This window comes from Phyllostomus hastatus, unplaced genomic scaffold (assembly GCF_019186645.2).
Source record: "Phyllostomus hastatus isolate PE091 unplaced genomic scaffold, TTU_PhHast_1.1 phas_contig_148, whole genome shotgun sequence".
NCBI lineage: Eukaryota > Metazoa > Chordata > Mammalia > Chiroptera > Phyllostomidae > Phyllostomus > Phyllostomus hastatus.
Window position 1 is genome coordinate 22,997,260 of NW_025333607.1, and position 19,397 is coordinate 23,016,656.

The 19,397-nt window shown below is 69.6% G+C and overlaps 1 protein-coding gene across 4 annotated transcripts; it reads right to left on the reverse strand.

The window, feature by feature from the left end:
* Positions 1 to 3,124: 3,124 nt before the first annotated feature.
* On the reverse strand, positions 3,125 to 13,709 carry TMEM9 (transmembrane protein 9). 4 transcript variants are annotated; one of them, XM_045817776.1, is made up of 6 exons: positions 13,616 to 13,709; positions 13,142 to 13,240; positions 11,452 to 11,543; positions 10,655 to 10,754; positions 9,906 to 10,037; positions 3,125 to 3,836 (listed from the first exon to the last, which is right to left on the reverse strand). In XM_045817776.1, the coding sequence occupies exons 2-6, from the start codon at positions 13,214 to 13,216 to the stop codon at positions 3,684 to 3,686; spliced, it is 552 nt and encodes a 183-aa protein (XP_045673732.1). In that variant the 5' UTR covers positions 13,217 to 13,240; positions 13,616 to 13,709; the 3' UTR covers positions 3,125 to 3,683. The 4 variants fall into 4 exon arrangements, with proteins under 4 accessions (XP_045673732.1, XP_045673722.1, XP_045673715.1 ...); XM_045817766.1 differs by lacking the exon at positions 13,616 to 13,709 and adding an exon at positions 13,486 to 13,610; XM_045817759.1 differs by lacking the exon at positions 13,616 to 13,709 and adding an exon at positions 13,431 to 13,602.
* Between the last annotated feature and the right edge of the window lie 5,688 nt (positions 13,710 to 19,397).

A 19,397-nucleotide genomic window follows, 5' to 3' on the forward strand; every position in this document is an offset into this window, starting at 1 on the left:
GCACCCACTCCCCGCCTCACCTGTCCTCCCCGCGGGTGCGCACGGAGCCCCGAAGCTGACGTGCTGTGGCTTTTCCCTGAACCTCATTGAAACAATCACACGACCGCGAGCATGAAGAGTTGGCGAGTGGGCGCCGCCAGAAACGCTCGCGGTGCGTGCCGCACGTCGGGGAGGAACGGGCTGCTCCCCCGCCAGCCCCCCCCACCCCCCGCCCTGCTGGAGAAGGCCTGCCCCTCCAGGCGAGGCCGGGGCTCCTGCCTCGGGGCTGCGGCCCCCCCTCCCTGCCCACCGCCTGGCCAGAGGGGCCCAGCGTCCTCAGGGCCAGCCTGCCTGTGGCCTTGGCTCGTCCCCCTCCCCCGGCAGCTCCACGCCAGGACGCAGCCGAGGCCGGGGGAGCCGCCGTCGTGTCGCCCCAGGAGGCTCTGAGTGGAGCTTCCCCAAGGCTGGTCTAGCTGCAGACCGGGTGTCTGGCCACAGCGGGGAGGCCCCCGTGACCCCTCAGAGCCCGGACCGAGGGGCCCCCCCCCCCGCTGCACGCGGCAGGAGGGACAGCGGCAGCGGGCGCTCTGGGTGTGGTCCTGCGTGGACAGGGCTCGTCCTCGGCTCCGCATGGGTTCCCTGTCCACTTCTGACCGCCGCTGGGGGCTGGAGGCCAGCACCCCACATCCCAGCGACGACGCAGAGGTTGGGGGGGGCTTTCAGGGGGACGTGGTGGCCCTGCTGGTGCGTGGGAGTCGGCCTCTGCACCCGGGTGGCTGGGGAGCATGGGTCTCCGCTGGGCTGGGCCACTCACTTTACTAACCCTCGGAGGCTGGGGCCTGGCCCCCACTACGGTCACCGTCCTCTGATGGGCAGCCGCAGGTGACACCCTGGTGTCCTCGGAGACGGGTTCAGGGATGGCCGGGGCCACCGCAGGGCCAAGGGGGTGGGAAGCCAGGTCTTTCCAGGCCTTCAGGGTGCACTGCCCACCTGCCCACCCGCCCTGCCAGTTCCAGGGGCCCCTGGGAGCTGCTGGGTCCCCGGAGCGCAGGTCTGGGCATCTGTCCCCCAGCCCTCCGGCCACTCCCCCAGGCTGTGCTCTCTCCTCAGCCCCACACAGGGCAGCCAGCCACCTCCCAACGCCTCCCGCCCCCACACGGGCTTGCAGGGGCCCCGTCGCTCCTGCAGAGTGGCTCTGGGGCCACCAGCCGGGGAGCAGGCAGGTCATCATCTCTGCCAAGACCTCAAACCCCAGATGGAAGCCTTCGATGGCTGTGCAGGAGGCAGGTGACATGATGCGTGGTGGCCCCTGAGAAATGACAAGGACGTGGATGGGGACTGTGGTGCTAGGGCGGAGGGGTCGGGAGGGGACGGGTTCCTCAGCCACCCAGAGGGACGACAGCTGCTGGGATGGTGAGTGAGGGGTGGCAGACCAGGGCAGAGCCTCCAGGTTTCAGCTGGAGTGACTCTGGTGCAGAGAGAGGAAGCCAGCCACAGATGGGCGGAGGCCTGGATGCTCCTTCTGATGGCTGTGTGGCACCCTGGGGTGGGGTGGGGGGCGGAGTCCCCCGGGACCCGGGTGGACAGGCCTGGAGCCCCGGGGTCAGGTCTGGGCCTGGGACCAGGGGGGACTCTGGCACAGACACAGGGAGACCGAGAAGGAGAGGAGACGTTTGGCGAGATGCTGCAGCCCAGTGTGGGGAAGAGCCTCAGGGCTGGGTGGGGTCCCGGGAACCCCTGACCTTAGGGGGGGAGGGGGGCCCAGAGCAGGGAGCACCAGAGGCTGGGGCCCCAGAAGCCAAGCGCAGCAGCTCCCCAAGGGAGGCCCACGGCGTCCCCTCCGGTCAAAGGGCAGGGGCAAAGGTGAGAGCAGGACTCCCCCCGCGTGACCTTGCTGCAGAGGGCTGGGCTAGAGGCCTGAGGTGGGGGGGGCAGGGTGCGGAGATGGGGGGTGCTCCCGTGGCCCGAGGTGGACGTGGAGCCCACGGAAGACTCTTTGTGGGCAGGGGGCTCGTGCTCGTTCCCAGGCGGAGGGGGACTCGGGACGGGCGGCATGGAAGGGGCAGGGGGGTGGGGGGGAGGGGCAGCAGGGGGCATGGCTGGGAGCGGGAGGGACACGCTGCCCTGGGCCGTGGGAGGGGTCCGGTCCTGCACGAGGACACACTCGCGGGTGGGCGTGGAGCTCGGCTCCGGGGAGGCTGAGCTCACACCTGCGGCCGGGGTCCGCGCGGCGAGGTTTCCTAGTGGACGGGGAGTGCAGGGGGGAGGGGGGGCGGGGCCTGCGGCCAGAGGCCTCAGGAAAAGGGTTCACGGCCTGGCAGCCACGGGCCCGCAGAGGCCCAGCCCTCTGCCGGGTCCCTGTCTGCCTTGGGGAGAGCAGCGCCGTGGACGGGGGGGCGGGGGGTCGGGCGTGCAGGGCCCACGAGGGCAGACACGTCCCCGGCGCCGGCTGCCCGGGCTCGGCCTCCCTCACGCTCACGGCTGTGGCGCGGGGACCCCCCCGCTGGCCGAGCGCACCTGCTCGGGGCCCCACAGCCGACCCCGTCGCCTCTCGGCCATCGCGTCCTTCCGGGTTTCCAGCACCAGCCCCAGTCTCTGCTCCTCCTGGAAGCCGGGCCAGCAGGTCGCCCCGCCCACTCCCCCAGCACTGGCACGGGACCCTGCAGCCTGGGCCCCGGCCTCACCCAGCACCCAGCCTCCCTGGTGCGGCCTGGGGACGGACACTCGGGTCCCGGGTCCCTCCAGGACCCTGCCTCTGCCCGGGCCCCAGACCCCCCACGGCGCTTCCCGGGCGGAGGCGGAGTGACCAGCGGGCTCCCACCTCCGTCTCTCCCTGCCGACCCGCCCGCGGTGGTTTTGCATTGGGTGCCAGCCGTGTCGGAGAGACCCCGATGACACGGGCTCGCTCCCGGTCCCAGGGGACCGCCCACGAAGGGGGGGATGCACACAGGCTCTGGGGGCAGCTCCAGGGGCTGCCTGCCCCGAGCTCCGGGGAGAGGAGGGACCGAGAGCCGCCGCCTCCAGCCAGAGGGCAGCAGCGTGGCTCCCGGGGGAGCAGGCGCCGCGGGCACTGTCTCTGTCCCTCGGCACTCGCCAGGTCACGGGGGACACACTTCCCCCTCGGAACCTCTTGAAACGCAGAGAGTGAGAGAAACAATTTAATGGTGGCTCCCGTGATTACAGACTACGGAGGACATGAGCTCTCTCCGTCTCCCTGCTCGGGCACGGCGGGGCTCGGGGCCGGTGGGGACCCGGGCGCGGGCACTCGGGCGCGCAGAGCCTCTCGTGTCCCGGGGTGCCACCACCGTCTGGCTCAGCTTCGCAGACACGGGAGGTGGGGCCGCCTGGCGTCCTGAAGCGGAGTGAGGGCCCGAGCCGTGGCTGCCCGCAAGGACATGGCCCAGCCCGCTCGTGGGGTGGAGGGACACCGTGGGGAAGGAGGGGGCCAGTGTCCCCGTGTGCTGACTGCCGGTGGCTGTCCGCCCCCACGGAGTGGCGATGGCCCAGCGCCGCCCTCCAGAGGTGAGAACATTCCAGACGTTTGGAGCAGGAAGGGCAGCACCGAATGCCTCCCTCCCCACGGGCTGCCGACCGCCAGGGACGTTGCCACAGAGGAGACGGAGGCTGTGCCGCAGGCCTGTCCAGGGAAGGCCCGGGAGGGCGGCCCGGGGTGGGGGGACGAGGCCCCAGCTCTGTCCGGCGGCCTAGCTGAGCATCTTCTGCCGGTCGAAGACAGTCTTCCTCTGCTCCCGCACTTGCAGCTTCCAGCGCTGCTGCGCGCCCTCCACGCGGCCCAGCACCGAGTCGGCCCGGGGGCCTCCGAGGGGGGCCGCGGCGGCCGCCGTGGAGCGAGGGTCCTGCAGCGGGAGGAGGAGAGGAGACGCTGAGCCCCGAGGGGGGCCTGCCCTCCTGAGGCCCCGGGCTGTGGGGTCTGCGGGGCGGCCCTGCCCCCCAGCTCCGGGGCCTGGGAAGGGTCTGGGGGCACGGCACAGGCTCCTTCTGACCCACAGGGAGAGGACCCCGGAGGTCACAGGGTCCTCCCACAGGGTCACAGGGCCACAGCCCACACAGGGGCAGGAAGTCCAGCCAGGGGGAGGAGGGTCCGCTGCCCCGAGGGGCCTGGGGCCTGCTTGGAGGGGGACGCAGGGACTGGCCTCCGCAGCTGGACTGGGCACCGCCCCGCAGAGCCCGCCCTGGACCGGGCCGCACGGCCGGCGCCCCCCCTCTGCCCCATCCCCTCCCCTCTGCTCCCTCTCCGTCCTCAAAGGTGGCATCCGCCCCTAATTACCACCTCGCTGCCTCTGAAGCCGGCGAATTTCCTGCAGGACCCGGGCCTGATCTCGGGGGGAGCCGCAGCCCAGGCCGGCCCCCGCGCCCGCGGGGATTTCCTCCCAGCTCTCCCTGCCTCTCATCTCCCGCCACCGTCTCTTAAGGGATTAGCACGGCCCTCTAAGCCCGAGCCGCCCTGTAAATGCAACCTTGCTTCTAACACCGGGCTGGCACCGCTTCTGTCGCCACGCAGCTGCCAGGCTGGGTGGGGGGTGGGGTGGGGAGGGAGAGGCACACAGCAGGGTGTGAGGGGCAGCTGCAGAGAGGGGCCTGGCTGGGGCTGAGGCTGGCAGGCGGCTCGTGGCCTCCGTGGGGCCGGGCCTCTCGTCCGGATCACGGCCCCGGGGAGTCGGAGGCGGCCGTGCCCCAGGAGCCCACGTCCAGGGCCCAGGAAGGGCCCAGCGGTGCCAGGACTCTGCTCCCGCCTCCGACCGCCCGGGGCCGTCGCAGAGGCTGGCCGCAGGCACCAGGAGGGAGGGACGGCTGACCCCTGGGCGGCGGCCAGCTGCCCCTGGACAGTGATTTCTCCAGGATTCAGTGTGATGGTGTAACAAGCCCCCTGTTCCCAGACGGGGTCACACACACGCACACAGAACACGGGCGCCTTGAGAAGCGGCCGGGCGCGTCCCGGTGCGCCCCGCTCCGCGTCACGGGTGGAGCCTGCTGCTCCCACCACCGAGCCCGCGTCACGACCCGGTGGCTGCGACCCACCGTTGGAGAACCACGGCCGACAGCCGGGGCGGGTGTGGCCAGCTCAGTGGACCGCGTGAGAGAATGAGGCCCACAGCACGCGGGCCGCCCAGGAGCAGGGGCTCGGGGACGCGCCGTGTCCCCCCGCAGCTCAGTGTGGGGCTGGGGCCACAGCGGACTGAGAGTCCCGCGCTGACGCCGCCTGGAGCACAACCTGGACGGGTGGCCTCCCCCCGAGCCCCCGTCCCTGTCCGTGAGCGAGGTGAGCGAGGTGGTGTGAGCAGAGCCCTCGACGGGCCCTCGACGCACGGCAGGCGTTCCCATCGGACCCAGCTCCGGTGGCCCAGGCAGGGGCAGGGGGACCTGCCTCTGGGAGTTCCCGCGGCTTTGCACACCTTCCCACTTCAGCTGCTCCGTGGGCGCTCCGTGGGCGCTCCGCGGTGCCAGGGCCGGCCCCCGCACGGCCAGATGGCTGCGGTGGGCGCCGGGGCCCACTCAGGATGCTCTGGGCCACCAGGCCCTGGCCACCGGGCCTCTCCCTCCCCAGCCCACCCCGTCCCTCCGGGAGGGCGAGGAGCCCGGGGGGCTTGCAGGCGGCCGGAGGGCAGGAGGGCAGGGAAGGCTCAGCCAGCTCCTCCCCCTGCTCAGGAGGGGAGACCGGGCCGGGGCTGAGCCCACACCCACCACAGGACCAAGGCCTCACCCGCCGCCCTTCATACAAGGTCAGGACAAGCGGCTCCTAAGCGGTGGGGTCTCGGGCAGTGGGGGGCTGCCGCCGACAGGCTCTGCGCCAGCGTCTGATTAAAGGTGGTAAGGACACCACTCCTGTCCCAGAGACGCCGGCGTGGCCTCGGCGTGGCCCGTGCTGCGGCGGGGAGGCAGCTGAGGGCTGGACAGGCACTGGCCCCCGCTTCCCTGTGAGGTTCGGTCTCAGGCAGTTCGGGGAGCTGCGGGGCACAGCAGGACGGAGGGGTGAGCCCCTCGCTGAGGACAAGGAGATGAGACAAAGGCTCCACCCCATCTCCGGTCCTGGGCCCGCAGCCGGGCAGGCCATCTTGTCACCGACCTGGCCACACAGCCGAGAACGGCCCTCAGGCCAGCCCGTCAGGAGGCGGCCACGGGGCCGCCCCCAGGTCTCCGCCTGTCTGTCCTCTCTGCTGCAACCACTCCCACCATGTCTGCGTGGCCAGGCTCTCCCTGGCCCCAAGCCCCGGCCACACCCACCTCGGGACACTGCCCTCAAGGCCCCAAGTCCCTGCTCCGAGGCCTGGCCTGGCCGCCCCGCTGCTGCGGTGGGCGATGCACCCGCCCCAGCGCAGAGAGGAGCAGAACGGTGGACTGCACCCACTGACCACCCCACTCTGCGGGTGCCGGGGCCTTTCCCGGAGACTGGGGCTGCCCGCGGGGGGAGGGGGGGCGCTCCTCCTGCTGCCCTCCGCCGACCCTGCTACAGTCACTAGGCCTCAAAGGTATGAAGACCTGAGCGAACCGCCGCGTCCTTAAGGACAAAGGAGCTCTTCTAAAGCTGCCCACGCGCACCGTCGGGGTAGGTGAGACCCCCCACACGGACCCCGGGCTCAGGGAACGACCCGGGGTTCAGCACCGCGGACAGCGGCGGGCAGCGCGCGGTGGGCGGAGCCAGCGCCCCTCTCCAGGCGCCGGCGGGCAGGCGGAAGGCTGCGTCGGAGCGGCCTGGCCTGCACCTCTCTGCCCCGTCCTCACAGGAGGCCAGGGGAGTGTCCCCTTCACAGCGTGTCTTGTCCCAGCCCCCTTGTCGGACCCCGGGACCGGGGATCTCCCACTCGGAGCTGCCCACCGGTGCCTGGGCAGAGGGGGCCGTGGTAGCGGCCCTGAGTCCCCCCGCCCGGTCCCTGCGCGCCCAGGTGCCGTCACCGTCTCTCCTGGACTCCCCGCTCACCCCGCCCACGAGAACCGACGCCGCCGTCCCCGTGCCCCGGGGCCGGGGGACCACGGGGGCCCCCGCTGTGGGCAGCAGACGCCCCGAGCCTGCGAGGAGGCCCGCCCCCTCCTTCTTCAAAGAGGACCGAGCCCACACGGCTGAGCAGCCCCGCTCCTGTCGTGGCAAACACGGCCGCTTCCTCCTTTCAAAGGGCGTCTGAGCCCGGGGATTAGGCCCTAATGCCGCTGGCATCCCGGGGGGGTGGGCAGCGCCCAGCGCCGAAGCCGCCAGGCCTTCAAAGGGACACGCCGGCTTTCATCTCCCTGCGCGGCGCGGTCCCCGGTTCCCGGTCCCCGGGCAGGAGAGCCCCCCTCGGGAGCTGGGGGGTGGAGCCCAGGGCCCCAGGCCTGGGGCATGCCCGGCCTCTGTATGGGGCCCCTGGCGGGGTCCCAGACTCGGGCGGGGGTGAGGGGCGCAGCCCGGGGGCCGAGACAGAGGTCGGGTCTCACGGCCGCCGAGTTGTGCTGGCCGGGGCGAGCGCCCGAAGACCCTGGGGGGTCTTGCTCCGACCTCGCTCCTCTTGGGGCGAGAGCGGAGTCCCCCCAGCCCGGGGGCGGCCCCTGCCTGGTGCTCTCTGGGAGGGTTCTCCAGGCCACTAGCAAACTCAGGGACACGGCCTCTGCCTGCCCCGACCCCCACCCTCCAACACCCCCACCGCCACGAGCCCAGAGAGGGGAGGGCGAGCTGAGTGTCCTCACCATCCAGGACCAGGCTCTCCTCAGCCCTGTGCTCCCCAGCAGCTGGGCGGTCACTGTCCTCGGAGCTGGCTCTGGAGGCCCCCTCTGCCAGGGAGCCCTCCCAGACTGACAGGAAGGAAGGGTGAGTCCCCAACCCCGGTCTAGTGAAGGGCCTCCCCAGCCGTCCATTTCCTGGACCGGATCCTGCCCGCACCTGCGTGCTTCCTGCCCGCGCTCCTGGCTTGGGCTGTGCTGGGCGGGAGCCCCTGGAGTCCGGGAGCCCACGCAGTGCGGGCAGAGGGAGGGAGAGAGGCCTGTGCACGGGAGAGGAGCCGCTGGGCCCCAGGAGGGGACGGCCGGGAGCACCTGAGGCGAGGCCCCGAGAGGTTGTGCAGAGTGACGGGGCCGTCCTGGGTCCGGGTGCCGGGAGGGGGCGCCCCTCGGTCAGGCATCAGACGCTGGACACACGCCTTGTTCCCTCCAGAGCCCCCTTTTCCCCGGACCCCCACCCTGCCCCCCAGCACCCAGCCGCGCGGCCACAGCGCCCCCCCTCACTGTGGACAGCCCTCCCTCCGACTCCGCCCAAATCTGCCCCCAGACGCGCCCCCTCCCGCGGGGCTCTGCTCCGGGAGCTGCACTGACCACGCTTGGCCCTTTCTCCCCGGAGCCCCCCCCACGGAGGCAGCCCTGACTTAGACCCAAAGGGGGGAGCCCCGCAGAGGCCAGGGGTCGGGGGCGGGGGCTCAGGCCGCAGGGCGGGGCCGCCCCTCCCCCCTCCCCCATCCCGGCGGCGGCGGAGGCGGGGAGCCGGGCATTCCGGGAGGAGCGCGCGCGCGCGCGCCCGCCCGCCGGAGCTGTAATCAGCCCTCATCTCTCAGTGACGCCCGAGCCAGGCCTGCAATTAGCACGGGCCCTCATCGCCGAGTGTTTATTAGCGATGTCCCCCGCCCGCCCCCAGAGCTGCTATTACCGTGCATTAATAACCGGGTAGGCGCGCGGAGTTTCCTCCCGAGCACGGACCACCCAACTCCAGCGCCACCCCCCGGCAGGCGAGGCCCAGCCTCTCCGCCCCACCTCTGGCCCCGCGGGCGCGAGCCGAGGGCCGGGTGCGGCTGGCGCGGGTCCCGCGGGTCCCGGAAGCGGGGCAGGGCCGCACCCGCGGGGCCGGGCAGCGGCGCACTTGGGCCTGAGCCCCGGCCCTCCCACTGGGAAGCCTGCCCTGCCCCACCGCCGGCCTGCGGCTCCCCGGGGCAGTTCAGCCCAGGACCGGTGACCCTGAACCCCAAACTCATGGTCCATCTGCGAGGCTGCTCCTCACAGGGTGTTAAGTCCCCGCCCCCGGCCCCACGCCCCCTGCACCGCGCCCCCCCGCCGTGGGTCCTGCTGCCCTGGCTTTGCTCAGGGGGAAGACAGACTCCCATCTGAATGCCGCCATCAGGCACCTCCTGGAGGATTTTTTTTGTTTTTGTTTATGTTTTTTTAAGCTAAACATCTCTCGTTCCTTCAACCAACGGTCCCAGGGCGGGGCTGAGACCCAGACTCCCGTGGGGACTGCTGCCCTCACAGCGCAGGCCCTCCCTCTGCCCACCGATGCCCTCCCCTGCAGGGAGTGCAGACCTCCCCAGCGGGGGGGGGGGCGACGGGAAGGGGGGCAGTGGCCATTTGCCATGCCCGCCTCCATCGTGCCAGGGCCCAAGGGGCATGCAGGGTGCCTGGAGTTAGGGGCTCCCCATCTGCTGAAGCAGAGACTCCTCAGCGAGACACGGGGGGCCTTCGATAACCTGCTGCAGGCTCCCAGCCGCACTTCCGACGGCCCTCCTCGGCCCTGACGTGCCCAGCTCCTCGGGCCCACCACCTGCCTGCCCCGTGTTCGCACCTGAAGGCCCACTTTTCCCCGGAGCCCGCGGGGCCGTGCTATGCACCGAGCAGTGTCTGGGGTCACGGGAGATAATCCCGCCCCCTGGAGCCCACCGCCGCCTGACACCACCGAGCAACCAGGACGCCACTCGCAACGGGCCCGGCCCCCTGCCCAGCTCAGGGTGGCAGGGAGACACGGCTGCCCGGCTGCCCCCCAAGCTGCCGACGCCGGACATCTGCAGAAACCCAGGGCCACCCCCTGCGTCATCTGGGGGCGCACCGGGCAGTCCCCACAGAGGAAGAAAGCTGGCATCTGGGGGCTGAGTGGGACACTGAGTGGGGCGGTGGACGGGAGTGGGGGGGGCGGGACCCTGGGGGCGCGGGACCCTGTGTGGCCACCGCGGCCCGGCTACCTCGTCCTCCTCCGCGTTGTGCAGCTGCTCCGTGTACGCGTCCGGCTTCCGGATCAGGGGGTCCACCAGCATCAGGAAGGCCATGTACAGCAGCAGGGCCCCCACCACCGACAGGTAGAGGATGACGGTGACCTGAGGAGACACCGGGCCCTGAGCCTGGCTGCGGCTCGGAGGGACGGTGGATGGCCGCGGGCCCTCCTCCGAGCGTCCCCTCCTGCCCGCCAGTCTCCCAAGGCCAGAGCGAGAAGAAACGGCGAACCCTGTGGACCAGAATGCCCTGCAATGCCCCGGGGTGGGGGCAGGGCGGGGACAGAGCCTAGGGGAGGGGCAGCTGCTTCCACCTGAGAGGCGAGAACATGGGGCCTTCGAGGGTCACCTCCTCTCCCCGTGAGCCTGGAGGGGGACCCAGCTGGGTGGCTGCATCCCCGAGTCCCTTCTGAGTGACACTTGCTCTGGGCCCTTCGCAGGACAAGCAGGGACCCACGCAGACACCAGCCCTGGGGGGCCGTGAGCAATCAGGAAGCGGGGCCGGGCTGGGGGCTGTGAGGACCCGGCCTAGGGGCCAGAGTCCCTGGGAAGGCCGGAGTCCAGGTGAGAGTGTAAGGGCGGGCCCAGGACAGAGGGCCCAGGGCGGCTGGCTCCAGGGGCAGGAGTGTGTCTCCGTGCCCGGGACAGGCCTGCCTGGAAGCCAGCCCCGGAGCCACCTGGAATGCTCTGGAAGGGAGCCCGGCCCGCGCACGCGCCCTCACCTTGATGGTGGTGGTGCTGCGCTCCTCGTACTGGCACTCGCACAGCAGGCAGTAGGCCTCCGCGTCCACCGGCATGGGCTCCACCACACTCAGGCAGTTGCTGCGGCAGACGGGAAGGCGGCAGGGCGTGGGCTCCGGGCCTCCGCTCCGGCCGGCCCGGGAGGGGCCGGGCGACTGAGCACCGTGGGGGCGTCTGGGGTGGGCTGTCTGTCAGCTCACCCCACCCCCGGGCGGTCTCTCGACTGTGGCCACAACAGACGAGGTCCCGCGGCCGCCCCAGGACCTCGGGTCCTAGGGCTTTGTGAACGCACATCGCTGGGGGGATGTGAGGGAGGGACAGGGACTGCTGTTGACAAAACTGTGCATTTACCGTCCCCTGGAAGGCTGCTAAGAGGGCAGGCCTCCCTGCACTCACCACACACACACACACACACACACACACACACACACACGGCAACCGCCTGAGCGGGCGGAGGTGCTAACCCGCCCTGCATACGTGTATCACGTCATCCCCACGCATCTCAAACTCGCACAAGTGCTGCGTGGGACCTGGATCTCAATAAAGCCGAGCAAAACCCACCTCCACGAAAGTCCGAGCTCTCATCACGGGATCCCCCCGTCTGTGCTCAGCTCCCTGCGGGACCGGGCAGGACGGGCGCCCCAGGTCCTGAGAAGCCCGGAGCAGAGACTCGCCCTCGACCCCCACGGACACCCTCGGCCCCGCCTCTGCCCCAGCCACACGGCGCGTGACGGACGCAGCAGGGGCGGCGGCCCCGTGCCCGCCCGAGCGGCCTTACCAGTCCTTCTGCGAGACGTTCTGGTTGTAGATATGCCCGCTGAGGTTCCTGTACGGCGGGCAGATGCACTTGCACCTGGTGTCCTCGGAGCTCTGGGGGAGACGGCAAGTGTCAGGGGTGTCGCGGGCCCACCCTCTAGCAAGACCCCAGCTCCCGGCTCCCCGTTCCCTATGGCAGCCACGGGAAGGCTCTTGACCTTTCCTCCTCCCCACGTTCGGCCAAGGAGGACGTTCGCAGGAGGGACGCGCCACCACGGGGCTTCCAGACAAGCCGTCCACGCGGCAGATGACCACAGAAAGCTGCCGAGGGTCGGGGGCCGGAGGGCTGGGGGCGCTGGGAGCGTGGCGGTCCCTACCCTGCGCCCCCACCTGCATGTGCACCTCTGTCCCAGTCTTGTAGCTGGCCTCTCCCCCCACCCCCACCTCCAACCTCCTGGGTTCAGACTGGGGGAAGAGACGGGCTGAGGGAGGGAGAAAAAGTGGGTCGTTTCCACGGGGACACTCACGCTGCCCCTCTGAAGCCGTGAGACACACGGCCACAGGGACTTGCACCCGGGGTAGGGACCCCCCAGAGGTGGTGCATGCAACCCCTGCCTAAAGAAAACCCCACAGGCCCCGGGTGCTGTTCCTCGGGCTGAGGGCCCACGACTCGGAACCCGGATGGAGCACCTGGCCGAACCGCAGCCTCAGCCTCTCCCGGAAACACCATCTTCTCCCACCATTCTGGGGTTTTCTGGCCAGGTGCCGGAAGGTCAAGCGAGACCCGGTCCCTCCCCACCCCCACCCCACCCCCTCCCCCTCCCCCACAGAGAGAAGGGGCAGCCTGCGGGGTAAACACCTTCCCTCTCTCTTCCCCGAAGAAAAGATGCCCAGGCCACAAATAGCCCCTTGTTTTCTCCAGTCAAAAGCTCCCCTCCCCACCCTTCTTCCTGTAAAATCCTTCCATGCTGCACACCCCCTCGGAGCCCATCTGGCTGCTGGGTGGGTGGGCTGCCCCATGGTGCAGGAGTCACTTGGAAAAGCCAATGTGTGCCCCGGCTGCTGCGGCTCAGTGGACTGAGCGCCGGCCTCCGAACCAAAAGGTCACCAGATTGATTCCCAGTCAGGGCACCTGCCTGGGTGGTGGGCCAGGTCCCCAGTGGGGAACTTGCAAGAAGCAACCACACACTGATGTTTCTCTCTTTCTCTTTCTCTCTCCCTTCCCCTCTCTAAACATAAATAAAATATTTTTTAAAACCATGTAGATTCCCATTCATGCTTTTTTTTTTTTAAAAAAAAAGTCATCATCTTCAGATGTGCTCTGCTGAATTTTGCTAACAGCTCGGGCCTCCCTCGCAGCTTCCGGACGAAGCTACCCAAGCCCAGGCCCTGGCCGCTGCCCCTGAAAGCCTGGAAGTGACCCTAGGAGCCCCAGCCCTGGGGAGGCAGCCCTCCAGGCGGCAGCTCCCATCTGCTGAGGACCTGACCCCGCGGGAGCGCGGCGCTACAGAACCACTGCGGTGAGCCGAGAGCCGAGCATGGCGCGGACAGCTCGGGCCACTGCCCCAAACACAGAGTCCCCGGCTGGAATCCCACCCGGAGGGCCCGCCCCCTGGGAAACCCCCAAAGGCAGGGCCGCAGGGGAACGGCGGTGGGGGTGGGGGGGTGCGGGTGCCCGTCTGTCCACCGGGGTGCAGGCCCCGCCCCCTCACCTTGTTGGCCCGGGCTGGGGGCGCCAGCAAACAGCCGACCGCGGCCACCACGCACAGGAGCTTCACGCCGGTCATCCTGGGGGCCCGGGGACCCGACACCTGGGAAAGGTCGCGGGGTCAGACGGGGCCAGCGGCCGCGGCCTCACCTGGGATGGGTGGGGCTGGGCTCCCGGGCTCCAGGGCCTCCTCGACCCGGCGCCAAGTGCTGCGATCCCTCCCTCTCCCCAGTCTTGTGACTCCCAGAAGACAGTGGGGGTGTCCCGGGGCCCCGATCCCCGCTCAGGCCCACCGATCCCCGGCTCCGAGGCCCACAGCCCGCTCTGCCCGCTGAGGCCCCACGGGACCTGGGGCGCAGAGTCCGGGAGCTCTGACCCTGCGGCCAAGTCGGCGCCGCCACACCCGCGGCCTGGGGTCACCCGGGGCCCCTCTGGGCCGTCACGATCACGCACCCCTCCCCCACTCCCGGCCTCTTACCTGCCGGCCCAGCGGTGGCTGCGCGAGACCGGGCTGGCCACGCCCCTCCAGGCTTCCATTGGCTGCCGCCACAGTCCCTCAGCGGACGGCGCTGTCGCCCAGGCAACAGGGCCCGCCTTTGCCTGGGCGCCGGACTCCGCGCAAGGGACAGCGGGCATTTTCCAACCCCGAGCAGACGAGAAAAGGGAGCGTCGGCCTTCCAAACGGGTGGTAGGAGGGGCCCGGCCCTCGTGGGCCTCCGAGAAGCAGCCCCTGGACACTCGGATGATAAACTCCGGGTGCAGAGAGGGGCTCAGCGGGCTCCGCCACCTAGCTGTTTCCAAGGGAAAGCACTTCGTACAAAACAAGCCAGCAAACAGGCGACAGCGAGAAAAATGGACGAGGGGGCCTTGTCCTCACAATCTGGAAGCGCTGCTCAGGGATGTGAAGGGTCTGAGCCAGTCCCCGCAGGGGGAGCAGACGCAGGGCCTTGGGGACCTTGGCCGTGCCCGGCCGCTCTCCCACTGGGATGGACCCCGCCGTCACCGGTCTCCGGGGTTCAGGGTCATTTCCGGTCTTGCGAGCAGCCCACTCGCTGCCCACGGACTCCTGGCGCCAGGAAGGGGCAACGTGGTGGACAAAGGTCTCCAAGACATTGCATCCAGGGTCACAAGATGCTCTACGAAGACGGGGGGGGGGGCGTCTGCGGATGGAGGGCGGGGGAGAGGTGGGAACGGCGGTGGGCTCAGAGCCGGTGGGGGGGGGGACAGGTCATCGCACCTGCCTGGTCACAAGCAACACCTTGGGCGGAGCCTCGTTTTATACTGTCGGCTGGAGGGAGGGGGTTTCATGAGCTGGCAAGTGAAAAGTAAATAAATCCGCCTTAAAGAAGTCCTTCCAGGCGGCGATTTGCAAGCGGCCTGCAGGAATCCCTGCGCCGCCGAGCAGCGCCTGCCGATCTGGGGACCGGCCTCTTCCCCCTCAGGCTGTCGTCACAAAATGACAGCCGCCAACCCAGCCACAGCTGCCTGGTGCGGATCAAAATTAGACCTATTTTTGGGTCGGATCCTCAAAACATATCTTTTTGGAGGGCTGCAGCATTTTAGTAACTGGTGCATGAGATGCAGAACATTGAGAACCGCCGCTCTGAGGTTACCCCACGCTTCTGAACCAGGCGAACTGGGAAAACGCGGCGGAAGCGGGTCAATGTCATGGTCTGAGCAGCCCGCACTGCCCTCTGCTGGCCACGGGAGACGTGGCTTGCGGGCTTCCCCGCTCAGTAGAAGCCGAGGACAAACTGAGACGTCTGGCGGGGCTCGCTGCTAGATGGAAATGAACTCTGTGGGGGCCACTGTTTGGGGGTGCCTTCTAGTAGAGGTCACCATCCCGCCGTTTCCCACGAGGAGAACGCGGGCTCGTCCCGTGTCCCGCCTTTCGGGGAGGGTGTGCTGAGCCTCTGGGGCCGGCCGGGGTGCGGGGACCGGAAATGCGGCCCCGCGGGGGTGGGGCGGGGAAGCCTGGGGGTGGCCGGTCTGCGCGCGGAGCCTGGTGTCCGCTTGGAGAACACAGCACCCGAGACCGGAGCGTGATCAATACGAAACGATAAACATGTAAGGGAACCGGAACACACTAACCCGCTGCCATCGACTTTCAGACACAGAGCCTTCGCAAAAACAAGATCGCCCTGCGCTCAGTCACTGCTCACTGAGTGTGAGTAACCGCCCCCCCCTGCCCCCACAGCTGTCATACCCTTGGGTCTACGGTTCTCACGGCAGCGTGGTGTTCCTTGTCAGATGTCCTGCCTAACCGACCTGCCTCTGGGGTCCCAGCTGCTGCCCCCCCACCCCCCCGCCCACCAGCCATACCTTCTTTATCTCCGAGAGTCGGGCCCCCCTGCCGTGAGCTGCAGGCAGCCCCCAAATCGAGGACCATTTCCCGGACGTCGGAACATGGTCCCTTTCTCCCTTTCTCCCAGGGTGCGGGGGACCTCCCGTCTCACCCCCTTCTCTGGGCCAGGAGCTCCTCCCGCAGCACGGGGCTTGGAGTGTGAGCCCTCAGGGAAGACCCGAGAAACTCTGCAATTCTAAACGAGCTGCTCCTCGCCGCAGAGGAGCTGACCTGTCCACCAGAGTCCGAAGTCACCTCGGATGGCACGTCCCAGCCTCCCTTGCGGCCCGAGGACGCTGTCACTTCTAGGGGAACGGGACAGGAACTGATGTGCACCATTGCGGGCCCGGCTGGCACAGCCCCCAGCATGCATTGCTCCGTGCTCTGTCCCCTTGGGCAGGGGGAGGTAACACCCTAGGGATGGAGAAGGCTCGTGGTAGAAGAACTCTGGGTTCCTGAGTGGCCACCTTAAAGGAGTGTCTCTCCGACCTGCACACCCGCCTGGCACCGGGACGTGGGCATGGTGACACGCTGCAGAACCTGGGGGAGGGGGTTGTCGGGCCATCCAGCTCAACACACCCGAAAGGCTAGAATCACAGGACTAACGGACACAGTTATCGATCTGGTCCGTTTGCAGTGACCACAGTCAGTTCGGCTCTGACCACTGAGCTGGTCAGTGTTGAGGCGGACCTTCCCAGCTGCTCGCTCGGCACCTGCCCCTGGAGCACCCACACTGCCCCGGGCTGGAGAACCAGGTCCCCACCCTCCGGAGCTCCTAGTCTCGGGGGGAAGTGGACAACCCCACGAAACCAAAAGCCTATGGAAGGCAGGGGCAATGGCTGTGTGCACACAGGACAGGGCCTCCGAGGAGGCCGCTGGGTGAGGCGACCTTTGTGGTCCCAGCATCATCGTGACCCGGAGGAGCCAGCCGGCACTAACTCAGGCATACTTAGCCTGGCAGGAGGCCAACCTGGCGGACGCTCAGGGGCGGAAGGTGTCTGGACAGAGAGAGGAGGCTAGAAAGGAGGTCGGTGTGGATGGAGGGCGTTTGGGAGGAGGGGGGAAGGAGGGACGGGGGCAGGGGCAGGGGCAGGGCAGGGCCCGGGCTGCTGCCGGACAGACACACAGCGGCCTGCTGGGTGCGACACCATCACTCCACACTCAGTGGCCTAACCAGCAAACACCGGTCACCTTCCAGTCCGTGTGGCTGAGCGGAGGCTTCTGCCAGGACTCTCGGGTCCCCGGGGCTGTGGCCTGTCTGCCCCACGCAGGACCCGGCTCAGCCGGGGGTCCTGGCTGGACTCCGTGCAGATGGACGCCCTCAGTCTGCTGGCCTGTCTCAGAGCAAGGCCGCATGGGCCTCTGCAGAGGGCGGCTCATGCGTGACATGGAAGCTGGCTCCCCGGAGACGGGCCTGAGGCGGAGATGGGGAGACAGGGAGACAGGGAGACAGGGAGACAGAGGGAGCGCAGGTCCGAGCGGGCAGCGGGGCAGGGGCCGGCTCTCTAGAGCCGAATCTCAGGAGTGACCTTGGATCCCTCTGCGTCTTCTGTGCGGTCACTGCTGCAGGCCGCGCCCAGGGCAGGGGGCTCGTCGGCTGCCCACGAGACCGCGTCCGCCGGGTGGCGGCGGGGAGCGTGGGAGCCGTCAAGGGGACGCAGGGAAGGCCCCGAGGGGGTCGTGCCCTCCCAGAATCCCCGGCTGGTCAGAGTGCAGCGCTGGGAGTGGACCCTGCTCTGTGTCCTCGAAGCTGGGACCCTGGCTGCGCCCGGGCGTGCCCAGGGGCCCTGGCGAAGGCTGCGCTGCTGTCATCGTCACAAGCACCGAGACGGCCTGGGGGACGGCCAGCCCGGGGCCGCCTACACAGACAGGCAGCCAGTTCCCGTCTGAGGCGGAGCCGGGCGGGGAGACCACTGGGGCGTCCCCTGTCCACCCCCGACCCAGGGCTCCAGAGGCACATGCCGTGGCGGTGCCCCGACTTCCCGGGGCTCCTGCTTCCGGAAACTCCGCAGCAGGAGCTTCTCCAGACGCCGCAGATGCGAGCCCAGCCTCGTCCCCGGCGTCTCTGGCCACTTTCCAGGAGATCCTCTGGGGCAGGGGCATCACACTCACTGTCACCAGGGGCCACATCAGCCTCGCGGTTCCCTTCAAAGGGCCACATGTCATTTCAGGACCGTGTACATGTAACTGCTCCTTAACCAGGGGCAAGGAGCTCGGTCGGCGCTGCCGCCGGGTCAAAACAAGGTGCCAGGCCGGATAAGACAGGGTGGAGGGCCGGACTTGACCCGCGGGCCTGGTGCCTGCCGCCCGTGCTCTAAGGAGACACAAGGTGGCCTCAGCGGGCTGGTCCAGGCCAGGCCACCCCCAGGGGCCCTCCCTGGGCAGCCCCCACACTGGAGGACGGGGTACAGGCCTCCAGCAGTCCCCCCCCCGACCGGAGGGGTGCAAAGGCAGCCAGGGGGGCCCAGGCGGGCCGTGCAGTCAGGGCAGGCTGCTCTGAGGACCAGTCACCGTGGCCCGGGACGAGCCGAGTCGCCTAGGCCGGACGCAGCCCACCAAGGGGCGAGGGCCCAGGGTCCTGAGAACTGGCTGCCGATCGGCCTCCTCATCTCCAGTCACTGTCCCGCATTCGAGGTCCAGGAGAGAGAGCCAGCCCCGCGCCCCGGACGCCCCTCCCTCGGGAAGAGGGGACACGCTGCCCTGGGGGGGGCAGCCCAAGGTCACCCTGTCCGTCAGGCCGGGGACGGCTGGGCGGAGCTGGGGAGCCAGAGGGAGGAGAGTTCGATACGCTCTGAGGAGTGGTCCTCGCTCCTCGCCGGCCGGTCCTGGGGGGGGAGAGACGCCGCCCTGGACGCCCGCCGCCCCGGACGCCCATGCTGTTGCTGGCAGCGTGTCGGCCACTTGTCCCGAGTGCATGGTGAAAATTCCAGCAGGGCCGAGAACACGATTCTGCTGGCAGCCGGACGCGCGGACGGACGTGCGAGTGGACAGACAGGCGTCAGGTGGCCGCGGCGCGTCCAGCCCCGCGCCGGGCCGCCGGTCATCGAGCCGGTGCAAAAATGGAAAGGGTAAATGTTTGCCCTGCGACTACACCCAGAGGACAAGCCCGGTGCGAGGGGCTAACTTGGGGGGCGGGGGGGGGGGGCGGCCCAGAAGGGGGACTCCCGGGCCTGCATGCGGCCCCCCGGCCCCACTCGCCCGTGGCCCCACGCTCCCGCCCACGGTGCCTGGCCAGCCCAGCGCTCGGCCTGGCCTAGACCCTCGGGGGGAGGCGGCGCCCTCCCAGCGAGGACACCTCTGGCCCCGGCCAGCAGCTGTCATCCGAGAAGCACGGAGATTACCCCACCAGGCGACAGGCTTGTTGTAGAGAAACAGGGGCAGCTCAGGTTCCCGCCCGGGCGAAACCCGGGGCAGAAACGTGGCCAGTCTCCCAGGGCCTCCGCCCTCCCCTCCCGCTGGCTGCCCACCCAGACAGGGCCGGGAAGGGGGGGAGAGGCCTGCTGGGGCGGGGGTCTCCTCGCCTTCCTGGGGAGGGGGGCTGGGGAAGGACTTGGGACGGACCTGGTGGGGACGCCCCGGGCCTCAGACCTTGGCTGCCTGCCCGGGCCTGGGCGAGAAGCACAGGGCCGCAGAAAGTGAGCCCGGCCACTGCGGCGGCCCCCGGCGCCGGCCGAGCCCTGAGGTCGCCGCTGGTGTCCTCGCCAGCTGCCCAGGTCCTGCTGATCCCAGGACACATGGCAGGGCAGAAACGCTAATCCAGTTTTTACACACGCTTGCTTCACACTTACGTAGCACGAGTCACCCCCGGAGCCAAAGGAGGGGGTGGTTTGGGGGGTTTTACGCTTGGCGGTGTCCTGGGCCCCGGAGGGACTGAGCCTGGGGGGCCGACGGACCCCGGAGCCGCCACGCACCCCAC